Here is a 13,626-nt window from a genome sequence, read left to right on the forward strand (position 1 = left end):
GGGTACTGATTGGGGATGATCAGCCATGATCACATTGAATGGCGGTGCTGGTTCTAGGGGCCAAATGGTCTACTCCTGCACCTATTGTCTATTGTCTATTGTCAGTGATGCTGCCTGTCCCGCTGAGTTACTCCTGCATTTTGAGTCTATCGTCAGTGTAAACCAGCATCTGCAGTTCCTTCCTACGCGTGTCTGTCCTCCTTGCCCACCTGTCCTTAACCCCAACTCTTCATTCTGTGTGGCAAGAAAGTGCAGATGCTGGTTTACACCACAGATGGACACAAAATGCTGGAGTAAACTTGAGTCTGATGAAGAGTCTCGACCCGAAACATCACCCATTCCTTCTCTCCAGAGATGCTGCCTGGCCCGCTGAGAGAGAGCTGGATAGGGCTCGTAAAGATAGCGGAGTCAGGGGATACGGGGAGAAGGCAGGAGCGGGATACTGATTGGGGATGATCAGCCATGATCACATTGAATGGCGGTGCTGGCTCGAAGGGCTGAATAGCCTACTCCTGCATCTATTGTCTATTGTCTATTGAGTTACTCCAGCTTTTTGTGTCTTTCTTAAATGCATTTTTAAGAGCTGCCTGGTCAGAGTGCTCAGAAAACCAGCCACTAGACCTTGCAGTTCCTTCATAATGCCTGAAAGTGGAGAACTCCATGCAGGTCACAGGGAAGTCGTGCAAACTCCGTAAAGGCAGCATCTGTAGTCAGGATCGAACCGGGTCCTCTGGCGCTGTAAGGTAGCAACTCGACTGCTGCTCCACCAATCCTACCATTAAGGATTTGTACATAGAACATAGAACAGTGCTGAAAGGGACATGCCCATCGACCCACAATGTCCACACCCATTATGATACCAAGCTAAACCTGCCCCGTTCAACACCTTAAAACTTTTACGCTCTGACCCTTAAAGCTATGCCCTCTGCTCTTTCACGTCTCCACCCTGGGAAACAGGTTCTGAATATCTATAGTATCCATGCTCTTCTCTCAGGCCATTCGGCCCATCAATCTTACCATGGCTGATCTATTTCTCCCTCCTAATCCCATTCTCCTGCCTTCTCCCCACAACCACTGACACCTGTACTAATCAATAGACAATAGACAATAGTGCCATTCGGCCTTTTGAACCAGCACTGCCAATCAATGTGATCATGGCTGATCATCCCCAACCAAAACCCCGTTCCTGCCTTCTCCCCATATCTCCTGACTCCGCTATTTTAAAGATTTAACCACGAATCTATCTATCTTTACTTTAAAAATATCTATTAACTTGGCCTCCGCAGTATGCTGTGGCAAAGAATAGAAAGATTAAATGAGAACTTACCTTTTGAAGTTTGATCTTTATTTAATGAGAAGTTGAAATGAGGGAATATGTGAAGAGCCCGTCAGCCCGCATGCACATCAATCTTCAGAGCAGCTGTATGAAACCACAGACTAGTTGCTGAACTTAAGCTATGGAAAGATTAACGACCTTAGAATTACCGAATGATCTTTATGAGAAGTAGGGTTGGGAGTGGAGGGCATGTATTCCCTCACTTCAACTTCTCATAAAATAAAGATCAAACTTCAAACGGTAAATTCTCGTGCAATCTATCTATTTTATATTCGAAGTCACGTGAGTGACTGCGTGAAGCCTTCAAAGCTTTGTGGTTTCATGCAGTAACCCAATCTGTGTGTGAAACACTTAAACAGATAAACCATTAATGGTAGAAAAACATGGGTTATTAATACCATGATGCTAACTTTCATACATGGCCATTGTTCCTAACCGGACCATAGTCCCAATTGACTTTGAGTTAGACAATAACTCATGCAACACTGTGCAGAATTCTATCTGCAAATATCCAGACATATTCAACCAAATTTAATAACTTATTAACACACACTATGTAAGCCTCTTGCTGTATGATGAAAGGGGACTATCCATTCTATTGGCTGCTAATGAGTCATCAGCAATATCTTGAGACTATTGAATAACAATAAAGAAACTATCTTTCATACCTAATGACACCCCCAATCTCTGCTCTACTGGGTATGCTGACACTCCAAATGTACCCAATCATGCCCATTTTGCTTATGAGATAATTCCCATAACAAGCTACCCTAATGTCAGTTATGACCCAGAGACCGAGCCAGAGATTGAGTAATGACTGTGTTCTTTGTGCTGAAATCATTTGCTGAAAGCATAATCAACTTAAAAATACTGCTCCCATTAGGAATACAGTAGAAGAATATTTGCATAATAATTTACTGATATACATCGCACACTCCAATGAGTGTGGGCTTTTAGAGTGGTCATATAAAAGACACCTTGCACAACGTAAGTGAACAGCGGGTGAATAACCCATCATTAATTGTCCCACTTATGGTACTATAGAGAATGACAAAGCAGCACAAGCAGTGTCAATTGTGCTATCACATAAATGCTTCTCTAGGCCCGAACTGAAAGCCACACAAACCTCTGTTACTTCTGTTTAAAGGTAACTCACATATTTTGTTCACAAACTTCCCATACAATCGTGCAGAGCTAGCTGCCCAAGAAGACAGGCTGCCCCAGCCATCACTCGTGACCGAGTAAATAGGAGTTGCTTCAGCCGCCTTACCATGGCCTGAATGAATAGGCAAAGTTGGCACTATTAAATTTCATGTTGCCTCATCCTTAATATCGCAAGAGGTATCTACTGATAAACCTCTAAGTTTTATCAGCTACAAATTTTGCATATTATCTAAAACTCGATGACACAATGCCCTTTGAACTGAGTAGGGCAGTATTAGCTTCCACCACTGGCATTGTTATCAAAACATCAGATAATCTGTGCCTCATGTGCATAGATATGGCAAAATATGCATCTTGAAGATCGATTCTCTGAATCAGTTAAATTGCTGAAAGCCAATCATCCATCTTAAACTGGGTAACTAAACACATGATCAGATTGGCCAAATCCTAACCTGATTTGGCATGCTCCATGTTTCTGTAATCTTGAGAAGTATCAGAAATATACCCCTCTTGTTCTTGGGCAGACCACTCATCCTCCGTGAGATGTCACTGATTCCACTTGGAACCACTGTTCCTCTATTGACCATACGGACGGAAATGTTTTGGCTTCTCTTGCCGCAGAAGATGCATTATCTAGTTATTCATACATTCCGCTGATAACATATAATCAGAACCTTGTGACTAGAACTGAAAACACAGTCTCCTCTTGATGTGGGAATACGAGTTCCCTGTCAACTCTTGACCATAATGCAAGCCTTAATCAGGAATTGCTTCACAGTCCTCTGACTGAAACCATAACACGGAGCATATTTTGTGCCACCATCTGATCCATCAGATATTCCAATTGAGCCAAATGGCCAATCACATCTGCCATAAATGTGGGGACAGAATCCTCTTATCCCGAATCGTCCGACAGGACTTGTCTCACAGACTTGGCTTTGGCTTTGCCCCGACTCGGGGTTGCCAAGCTGCTCCCTATAGGAGCCGAATCGGAACTAGCTGTGCAGATCGCCGCTGCCAGCGACTCCAAAGTGGCCATCGGTTTTCCGCACTGCCGTGGTCCTCTGCTGTCGGTATAAATCATTATTTATTGTACTTACCAGACAGATTGCATCTGTTAGTGACTCAGAGTCCTTGCTCCCTTCTGGAGCCTCAACAGAGTATATCAGGGGATGAAATACAGCACAACCCTGCACAAGGTGTTGCTACATCAGGCCTCTGGCCCCCATATGACCTGGATGAGCCAGCATCATAATCGGAGTCACCTCGTTCCGATACTCCCTATGACGGAGTGGGAGAAATACTGCAACCCTGCCAGGTGTTAGCACAGGCATACGGCTGGAGCAGCCTGTTAATGCCTCCGGTACACGGAGCATAGTTTGTTCATATGATTAAAAGAAGCATATCCCCATGCGTCAACGTATTGGCACGCATGCGGGCTGGCGGGGTCTTCACGTAGTCACTCACGTGACTTCGATATAAAATTCCACGTCCCAACATGAAACATCATCTATCTATTATCCAGAGATGCTGCATGGCTCGCTGAGTTACTCCAGCACTTTGTCTCTTTTTATGTAAACCTGCACCTGCAGTCCCTTGTTTCTACATTTTGGCTGGGTGGCACTGTGGCACAATGGTGGTTGCTGCCTTAAAGCCCTGTCCCAATGTACGAGTTTACCCAAGAGCCCTCCCGAGTTTAAAAAAATATCAAACTCGTGGTAAGCACGTAGAACGTACGTAGCGGGTACGTCGGAGCTCAGGGACGGCTCTTAGCGGCTCGTAACGCTAACGGCGGGTACTCAGGAAACACGGTAAGCTCTGGAAGACTCGTGAAGAAATGTTGAAAAAATGTCCACGAGAGCCCCGAGTACCTACAAGCGGCCATTACCGTAATTCTCCGAGTTCGAATCAGGGGAAACTCGGGGGAACTCGTACAGTGGTACAGGCCTATTTACAGCGCCGGAGACCCAGGTTAGATCCTGACTACGGGTGCTGTCTGTACAGAGTGAGTACGTTCTCCCCGTGACTTGCGTGGGTTTTCACCAGGTGCTCAGGTTTCCTCCCACACTCCAAAGATGTGCATGTTGTAGGTTAATTTGCCTTCGATAAAAATTCTACATTGTCCCTAGTGTGTGTAGGATAGTGCTAGTGTGTAGGGATTGCTGGTCGGCACGGACTCTCTGGGCCGAAGGGCCTGTTTCCACGCTGTATCTCTACAGTCTAAAGTAAATAGGGGATATGGGGAGAAAGCAGGAACTCGGTACTGATTTTGGATGATCAGCCATGATCATATGAAGGGGAGGCGCTGGCTCGAAAGGCCGAATGGCCTATCCCTACACCTATTTTCTCTGTAAGTCTAAAGACTGCTATGTAAACCCTGTTGTGTTAAATACTTGGAACTCTGTTAAAGGAGTTTAAATTGTGTAAGAATATGTTTCAAAGGTAGGCAAAAATGCTGGAGAAACTCAGCGGGTGAGGCAACATCTATGGAGAGAAGGGATAGGCGACGTTTCGGGTCGAGACCCAGAATCCATAGATGCTGCCTCACCCGCTGAGTTTCCCCAGCGTTTTTGTCTACCTTCAATTTTTTCCAGCATCTGCAGTTCTTTCTTAAACAAAAATATGTTTCGTGTCACTGGCAATTTTTAATTGTCTGAACTTGCCCACCAGGGTGTCCTACATCGACTTCCTGAGACCTTTCGCTATGCGGCGACAGCAAGTGCGGGAGGGCAGCAACATGTTGGCGGTACTCCAGCATCCCAACAGTCAGTTCACCGAGCAACACGGGACCGGGCTGAACACCGTCACAGACAGGCTCCGCCAGAAGGTAATACCGACCACCGCCGGCTCACAGATTAGCTCTGATTATAGTGCGGAACTCTCACCAACTTCTACAGACGCGCCGCGGAAAGCATTTTACCGGGATGCATCACGGCCCGGTTTTGGAACAGCTCCACCAAAAAAATTGCAGCAAATTGTCGACACAGCCCAGACCATCGCACAAACCAACCTCCCTTCCATTGACTCCATTTACACCTCACGCTGCCTCGGCAAGGCCAGCAGCATAATCAAGGACCACGGGGAGCTGGGTCTCCATTCCTTGGAGCACAGCAGGATGAGGGGTGATAAGGTGTATAAGATCATGAAACAAATAGATCGGGTGGATGCACAGAGTCTCTTGCCCAGAGTAGGTAAATTGAGGACCAGAAGACATAGGTTTAAGGTGAATTGAATTGAATTGAATTGAATTTATTTATTTGTCATTCAGACCTTTCTGTCTGAACGAATGCCATGCAGTCATACATATAATAAAAAAAGCCAAAAACACACAATAAACACAGTTTAACATCCACCACAGTGATTTCACCAGGCACCTCCTCACTGTGATGGAAGGCAAAAGTCTTAAGTCCTAAGATTTAAGATTTAAAAGGAATCTGAGGGGTATCTTTTTCACGCAAAGGGCGGTGGATGTATGGAACGAGCTGCTGGAGGAGGTAGTTGAGGCAGGGCGTATCACAACATTTAAGAAGCAGTTAGACAGGTACATGGATAGGACAGATTTGGAGGGATATGGACCAAATGCTGGCAGGTGGGGACTAGTGTAGCTGGGACATGTTGGCCAGTGTGGGCAAGTTGGGCCAAAGGACCTGATTCCACACTGTATCACCCTATGACTACTGATTATTCTACATCAGGCTATTCCAGTTTAGTTTATTGTCACGTGTACCAAGGTACAGTGAAAAGCTTTTGTTGCATGCTAACCAGTCAGCGGAAAGCCAATACATGATTACAATCGAGCCATTGACAGTGTACAGATACATTTTTTAAGGGTATAACATGAATAATGTTTAGTGCAAGATATTTTGTTCCCCCTGGAATTTTTTTTTTCCCAGGACTGCATTTTTTCTGCTTGCCAATTTTGAAAGGAACTTTTAAATGGTTCTGATGATGATGAAACTTTATTGTCACTTGTACCTAGCTAGGCGGAATTTAAAAAAATTTTGTTCACAAAAGAGTCACCACAAAACCAACGACAAAGTTATAAAGTTACAAATCCCTTCATCATCCCACCCCTAATTCTTAGAATTATCACCAATTCACATTGTGGAAACGCATTCCTGTGCCTTACAGGCATGTCCCACTTAGGCGATTTTTTAGGCAACTGCTAACAGGCGACTAGTTTGCCGCCACGTGTTTGCCGGTGGCCGCTGGGCGTAATCTCCTCAGTCGCGCAAAAAGTCGTAGCGTTTTTCTGGTCTTTCTGGTCGCCGCTAAGTTTTCAACAAGTTGAAAAAAATTTCGGCAACAGTGTGTTTTTGACGCCGATGAGCGTGGCTTGACTTCTCCTGACTTGGGCGCTGTCGTAGGTTGTCGCCAGGATGACGTAGGTTGTCGCCGGTTTTTCGGCGACCCGCTACGCCTGTGACAGTCGCCGGTAGTTGCCTAAAAAATCAGCAAGTGGGACAGGCCCATTACACAATAACTTAATAACAATACTTAACGTCAATATATGAAGACTGCTTCCCCTTCACAAATTCTTATATTGGGTGTAAATAGGTTGAAGTTTGCAAATACTATTCCAGGAAAATGCAATTCTAGTCACAGCACCATTGAGCATGAAAACAGGCCCTTCAGCCCATGCTGACAAAGATGTCCCATCTACACTAGTTCCGCCTGCCCACATTTGGCCCATATATCCTTCTAAATGTTTCCTATCTATGCACCTGTCCATTTAACATTCCCCCCTCTCACCTTATATCTATGCCCTCTAGTGTTTGGGCATTTCCACTCTGGGGAAAAGGTTCTGACTATCTACCCTATCTATTCCTCTCATTATTTTTCTATTTTTCCATTGTCTCCACTCAACTTCCAATGTTCCAGAGAAACTAATCCAAGTCTATCCAACCCCTCCCTCCAGATGAAATCCTACAATCCAGGCATCATTCTGGTAAACTTCCTCTGCACCCTCTCCGCAGCCTACACATATTTCCTGTAATGGGGCACCTAGTGCTGCACACCAATCTGGTCTAAACTAAGTCCTATACAGTGTGTGGAAAGGGACTGCAGATGCTCGTTCATACCATAGACCCTTCTTCAGACTGAAAGTAGAGGGGAGGTTAGTTCAGTACAATTCAGTTTAGTTTATTGTCACGTGGTACAGTGAACAGCATTTGTTGCGTGCTAACCAGTCAGCAGAAAGACAATACATGATTACAATCGAGCCCTTTACAGTGTATGGATCAGGGGTCGGCAACCTTGTTCTGCATAGGGGCCGGGACGCATGTCTGTGAGCGGATGGCAGGCCACACCTATCACGTGTACACATGCGTCCCGGCCCCGGATGGCAGGCATCAAATCACGTGTTCACAGAAGGTAGACAAAAATGCTGAGGAAACTCAGCGGGTGAGGCAGCCTAGTGCAAGCATTGCATGTCTCACCCGCTGAGTTTCTCCAGCATTTTTGTCCACCTTCGATTTTTCCAGCATCTGCAGTTCTTTCTTAAACGTGTTCACAGAAGGTGCGGGGCCGTGCTGGCGGCTTTGCGCAGGAAGCGGTACAGCCAGAGCTCGGCCGCTGCTCGGGGAAGGCGCTCGGCGGGCCGGATGATTACGGGGAAAAAAATCCGCCCGCGGGCCGGATGATTTCGGGTTACTGGGCCGCATTCGGCCCGGGGGCCGTAGGTTGCCGAACCCTGGTGTGGATACATGAAAAGGGAATAATGTTTAGTGCATGGTAAAGCCAGCAAAGTCCGATCAAGGATAGTCCAATGGTCGCCAATGAGGTGGATAGTGGTTCAGGACTGCTCTCTGGTTGTGGTAGGATGGTTCAGTTGCCTGATAACAGCTGGATAGAAACTGTCCCTGAATCTGGAGGTGTGCGTTTTCACACTTCTCTACCTTGTCCTGATAAGAGAGGGGAGAAGAGGGAGTGGCCAGGGTGCGACTGGTCCTTGATTATGCTGCTGGCCTTGCCGGGGCAGCGTGAGGTGTAGATAGAGTCAATGGAAGAGAGGTTGGTTTGTGTGATGGTCTGGGCTGCGTCCACAATTCTCTGCAATTTCTTGCGGTCTTGGAAGAAGCTGTGATTCATCCCGATAAAATGCTTTCTATGGTGCATCTGTAGAAGGAATGGGAACTGGAGTCCTAGAGTGGTACAGTGTGGAAACAGGCCCTTCGGCCCAACTTGTCACTACACCAGGAGGTAAGAAAACGATTGTCTCTATCAAAGTCCTATGAAACTGCGTCATGAAAGGTAGTCCAAGTAAACCTAATTGTTGGTCTAACTTGTGCCTTGCAGCTTCAGGGTGAATGGAAGCCGCTGCGACGAGCCTTTAAGAAGTTGGATAGCACCAGCAGCGGTTACCTATCCCTGCCAGAGTTCCGCGCCGTGCTCAAGCTCTGCGATCTGCTCCTGAACGAGGATGAGGTTTACCACATCATGACCAAATTTGACGAGAACATGGAAGGCAAAGTCAACTACAAAAAGTTCCTGGAAGAGACCTACAAGAAAGAGAACTGAGCAGAGAGCAAAACCTTCAAATGATAAATCATTTGTACATTTTAAAGATATTCGATTTCTCTTTTTTGTAAAATCATCTTTAACTCAATTTTGATCGTTTTGCTTTGGGGAGGAGTGGGGCGGGGTGTTCATAAGTGATAGGGGCAGAATTAGACCATTCAGCCCATTGTGTCTACTCCTCCATTCAATCACGGCTGATCTATCTCTCCCTCTCAAACCCATTCTCCTGCCTTCTCCCCATAACCCCTGACACCCGTACTAATCAAGAATCTATCAATCTCTGCCATAAAAATATCCATTGACTTGGCCTCCACAGCCGGCTGTGGCAACGAATTCCACAGATTCACCACCCTCTGACTAAAGAAATTCCTCTTCATCTTCATAAAAGTATGTCCTTTTATTCTAAGGCTATGTCTTCTAGTCCTAGACACTCTCACTAGTGGTAACATCCTCTCCACATCCATTCTATCCAGGCCTTTCACTATTCAATGAGGTCCTCCCTCATCCCTCTAAGCGAGTACAGGCCCAGTGCTGTCAAACGCTCATCATACGTTAACCAATTAATTCCTGGGATCATTCTCGTAAACCTCCTCTGGACCCTCTCCAGAGCCAGCACATCCTTCCTCAGATATAGGAACCAAAATTGCTCACAATACTCAAAATGTGGTCTGACCAGTGCCTTATAGATCCTCAATATTACATCCTTGTTTTTATATTCTAGTCCTCTCTAAATAAATGCTTGCATTGCATTTGCCTTCCTTATTACTGATTCGGGCGTGTGGTGGTGAGGTTTGGAATGGCAGTTCTCTTGAGTGTGAAAGATTTTGTTTCAAAGATACAGCATGGAAACAGACTCTAAAGCCCACTGTGTCCACGCCGACCATCGATCACCCGTTCACACACGTTCTATGTTATCCCACTTTCTCATCCACTCCCCGAATATTAGGGGCAATTTTACATTAATCCACAAACCTGCGCGTCTTTGGGGTGTGGGACGAAACCGGAGCACCCGGAGAAAATCCGCACCGTCACAGGGAAAATGCGTAAACTCCACACAGGCAGCAGCCGAGATCGGGACCGAACCTGCGTCTGACACCGTGAGGTAACAGCTCTACCAACTGAGCCAGTGTGCCGTCTCAAAGTGAAAGAATAAACTCGGATTTCTTGCACACCTTTTAAAACATCGACTCTTCCTGATGTTCTTTACAGCTGTTTTAGAAATGACAATATTTAGTCTTGCAGGAAATGCACAGTGAATTTGTGCATGTTCTTGGTCAGGTAACTGATTTGTTTCAGTCAGTCAGTTCATCATAAATTACCATGCTATTTTTACAAACGTCATTTCCTCACCTCCCAACAAACTTTAAAAAATGTGTGCACCACAAATCCGCTGGTGCAGCTGTAGCGTTGCTGCGTTATGCCCCTGTCCCACTTAGGCCCCTGTCCCACTTAGGCCCCTGTCCCACTTAGGCCCCTGTCCCACTTAGGCCCCTGTCCCACTTATGCCCCTGTCCCACTTAGGCCCCTGTCCCACTTAGGCCCCTGTCCCACTTATGCCCCTGTCCCACTTAGGCCCCTGTCCCTCTTAGGAAACCTGAACGGAAACTTCTGGAGACTTTGTGCCCCACCCAAGGTTTCCGTGCTGTTCCCAGAGGTTTTTATCAGTCTAAAACAGCTGTAAAGTATCAGTCTCTCTAATGGTCGAAAGTGGTTTCTGCTTCTTCTATGTTCCGGCGATTATTTCAAAATATTCAAAACCGGCCGCTGCTAAAAATAGGTTGCCGTTTTAAAAATCGGTAATTATTTAGTCAAAGCCGGTTGCGATGCTAGTTGAAGGTGGTTGCCGGAGGTTGCAGGTGGTTGCCGGAGGTTGCAGGTGGTTGCCGGAGGTTGCAGGTGGTTGCCGGAGGTTGCAGGTAGTGGAAGGTAAGTTCAAGTTCGATCCTGACTATGGGTTCTGACAGTACGGAGTTTGTACGTTCTCCCCGTGAACTCGTGGGTGTTCTCCAGGAGCTCCGGTTTCCTCCCACACTCCAAAGACGTACAGGTTTGTAGGTTAATTGGCTTGGTATAATTGTAAATCGTCCCCAGTGTGGCCAGGGTAGTATTAATGTGCTGGTCAGTGCAGACTAGGTGGGCCGAAGGGCCTGGTTCCATGCTGTAGCTATAAATTAAAACTAAACTAAAAACCCATTTGATTTTTCAGATTTCAGTCAACTGGGGAAAGTGTTTCATCACAAGCAAGTGGATTAGTGGAATTTCAAAGGTTGAGGAGTTAAATGTCATTTTTAAATGTAGGTTCTGCTGTGGTATGGTGAGCAGAAAGATAGCCCACAGGGTCATAGAATCATACAGCATGGAAACAGGCTCTTTGGCCCAACTTGCCCACACCGACTAACATGTCCCATTTACATGTCCCACCTGCCTGCGTTTGGCCCATATCCCTCTTAACCTGTCCTATCTCACGTACCTGTTTAAATGTTTCTTGAACTTTGCAATAGCACCTGCCTCAACTACCTCCTCTGGCAGCTCGTTCCATTCCATCACCACCCTCTGTGTGAAAAAGTTACCCCTCAATGTAAATCCAAATCTTAATTAATGGATGTTAAAATTATGGCATTCACCTGAGTTAATGAAGATTGTGCGTTATAGTGATCTGTATGTATTGGTTCTCGGTATCTTTTGCAAGATTGATCTGCAATTTGTTCAGATCTGAAATAAAGAAATATTTATAGATGACTTTTCAGAAATTCATGTTCATAAGTCATAGGAACGGAATTAGGCCGAATTAGGCTACTCGGCCCATCAAGTCTACTCCGCCATTCAATCATGGCTGACTATCTCACCTGTCCGAACCCCATTCTCCTGCCTTCTCTCCATAACCCCCGACACCCATACTAATGAAGAATCTATCTCTACCTTAAACATATCCATTAACAACCTCCACAGCCTTCTGTGGCAATGAATTCCACCGAATCACCGCCCTATGACTAAAGAAATTCCTCCTCATCCCCTTCCTAAAGGAAAGTCCTTCAATTCTGAGGCTGTGACCTCTGGTCCTAGACTCTCCCACTAGTGGAAACATCCTCTCCACATCCAATCTATCCAGACCTTTCACTATTCAGTAAGTCATTATACTCAGAAACAACTCGCATGGAATACAAAGGGGCAGTAATATTGGGATGTGAAGAACACAGAATGCGGAGTAACAACAATTGTTGGGTGAGGCAGCATCTATGGAGCGAAGGAATAGGTGACGTTTCGGGTTGAGAATCTAGGATTAGGTTTAGGTTAGGTTTGAGATTGTCACATGCACCGAGGTACAGTGAAAGGTTTCTTTTGCATTCTAAAAGCTGACCAGCGATCCCTATACCCGAGCATTATCCTACACACACTAAGGACAATTTACAATTCACCAAACCCAATTAACCTACAAACCTGCAACGCCGTTGGTGTGTGGGAGGAAACCGGAGCACCCGGAGAAAACCCACGCGGGTCACGGGGAGAAGGTATGAACTCTGTACAGACAGCGCCCGTAATCAGGATGGAACCCCTGCCTCCGCTACTCGTGGTAAGTACGTGGAAAGTACGTAGCGGGTACGTCGGAGCTTAGGATGTCTCTTAGCAGCTCGTAACGCTAACGGCAGGTACTCGGGAAACACGGTAAGCTCGTGAAGACTCGTGAAGTTTTTTCAACATGTTGAAAAATGTCCACAAGAGTCCCGAGCACCTACGAGCGGCCGTTACCGTAATTCCCCGAGAGTTCGAATCAGGGGAAACTCGGGAGAACTCTTGAATTACCTCGTACACTGGGACAGGCCGTTAACTGCCCAGATGTTTAATAGACTTGCTATTTGGTGTGAAGAGTCATGTGTTACGGGCCTGTCCCACTGTACGAGGTAATTCAAGAGTTCTCCCGAGTTTCCCCTGATTCGAACTCGGAGAATTACGGTAATAGCCGCTCGTAGGTACTCGGGGCTCTCGTGGACATTTTTCAACATGTTGAAAAATCTTCACGAGCTTACCGCGTTTCCCCGAGCACCTGCCGTTAGCGTTACGAGCCGCTAAGAGACGTCCCGAGCTCCGACGTACCCGCTACGTACATTCTACGTACTTACCACGAGTTTGATTTTTTTTTTAACTCGGGAGAGCTCTTGTATAAACTCGTACAGTGGGACAGGGACTTAACCGGTGAAAAGCAGACTTCATTTAACATCTTTAAGGTATTGATTTGATATGAAGATTTTCGTTGTCTCTGTACTGCACACTGACAATGGTCTTGATTTTCAGATGGAGACCCATGGAACTGCAGATGCTGGCACCTTGAGCCAAACACAAAATGCTGGAGTAATTCAGTCAAGCAGCATCTGTGGAGGCAAAGGACAGACGACATTTTGTGTCAGGACCCTTCTTCAAACTAATTAACATTAACATTTTGCTATTGGCTTTGAGAAAGGTACTGACCCAAAGATAGACACAAAATACTGGAGTAACTCACCAGGTCAGGCAGCATCTCTGGAGTCATAGATTCATACAGCATGGAAACAGGCCCTACGGGCCAACGTCCACACCAACCATCATGCCCCATCTACACTAGTCCCACCTAC

The 13,626-nt window shown here is 46.1% G+C and overlaps 1 protein-coding gene across 1 annotated transcript in view; it reads left to right on the forward strand.

The window, feature by feature from the left end:
* si:ch211-197n1.2 (EF-hand calcium-binding domain-containing protein 6) overlaps positions 1 to 11,735 on the forward strand; it is a 92,117-nt gene extending 80,382 nt beyond the window's left edge. Inside the window, exons 17-18 of the mRNA XM_055632024.1 lie at positions 5,171 to 5,327; positions 8,798 to 11,735. Coding sequence (XP_055487999.1) covers positions 5,171 to 5,327; positions 8,798 to 9,019 — 379 coding nt within the window. The 3' untranslated portion in view covers positions 9,020 to 11,735. The remainder of the gene's footprint in view (positions 1 to 5,170; positions 5,328 to 8,797) is intronic.
* Positions 11,736 to 13,626: the final 1,891 nt, after the last annotated feature.

The sequence above is a fragment of the Leucoraja erinacea genome, chromosome 3 (genome assembly GCF_028641065.1).
Source record: "Leucoraja erinacea ecotype New England chromosome 3, Leri_hhj_1, whole genome shotgun sequence".
Classification (NCBI taxonomy): Eukaryota; Metazoa; Chordata; class Chondrichthyes; order Rajiformes; family Rajidae; genus Leucoraja; species Leucoraja erinaceus.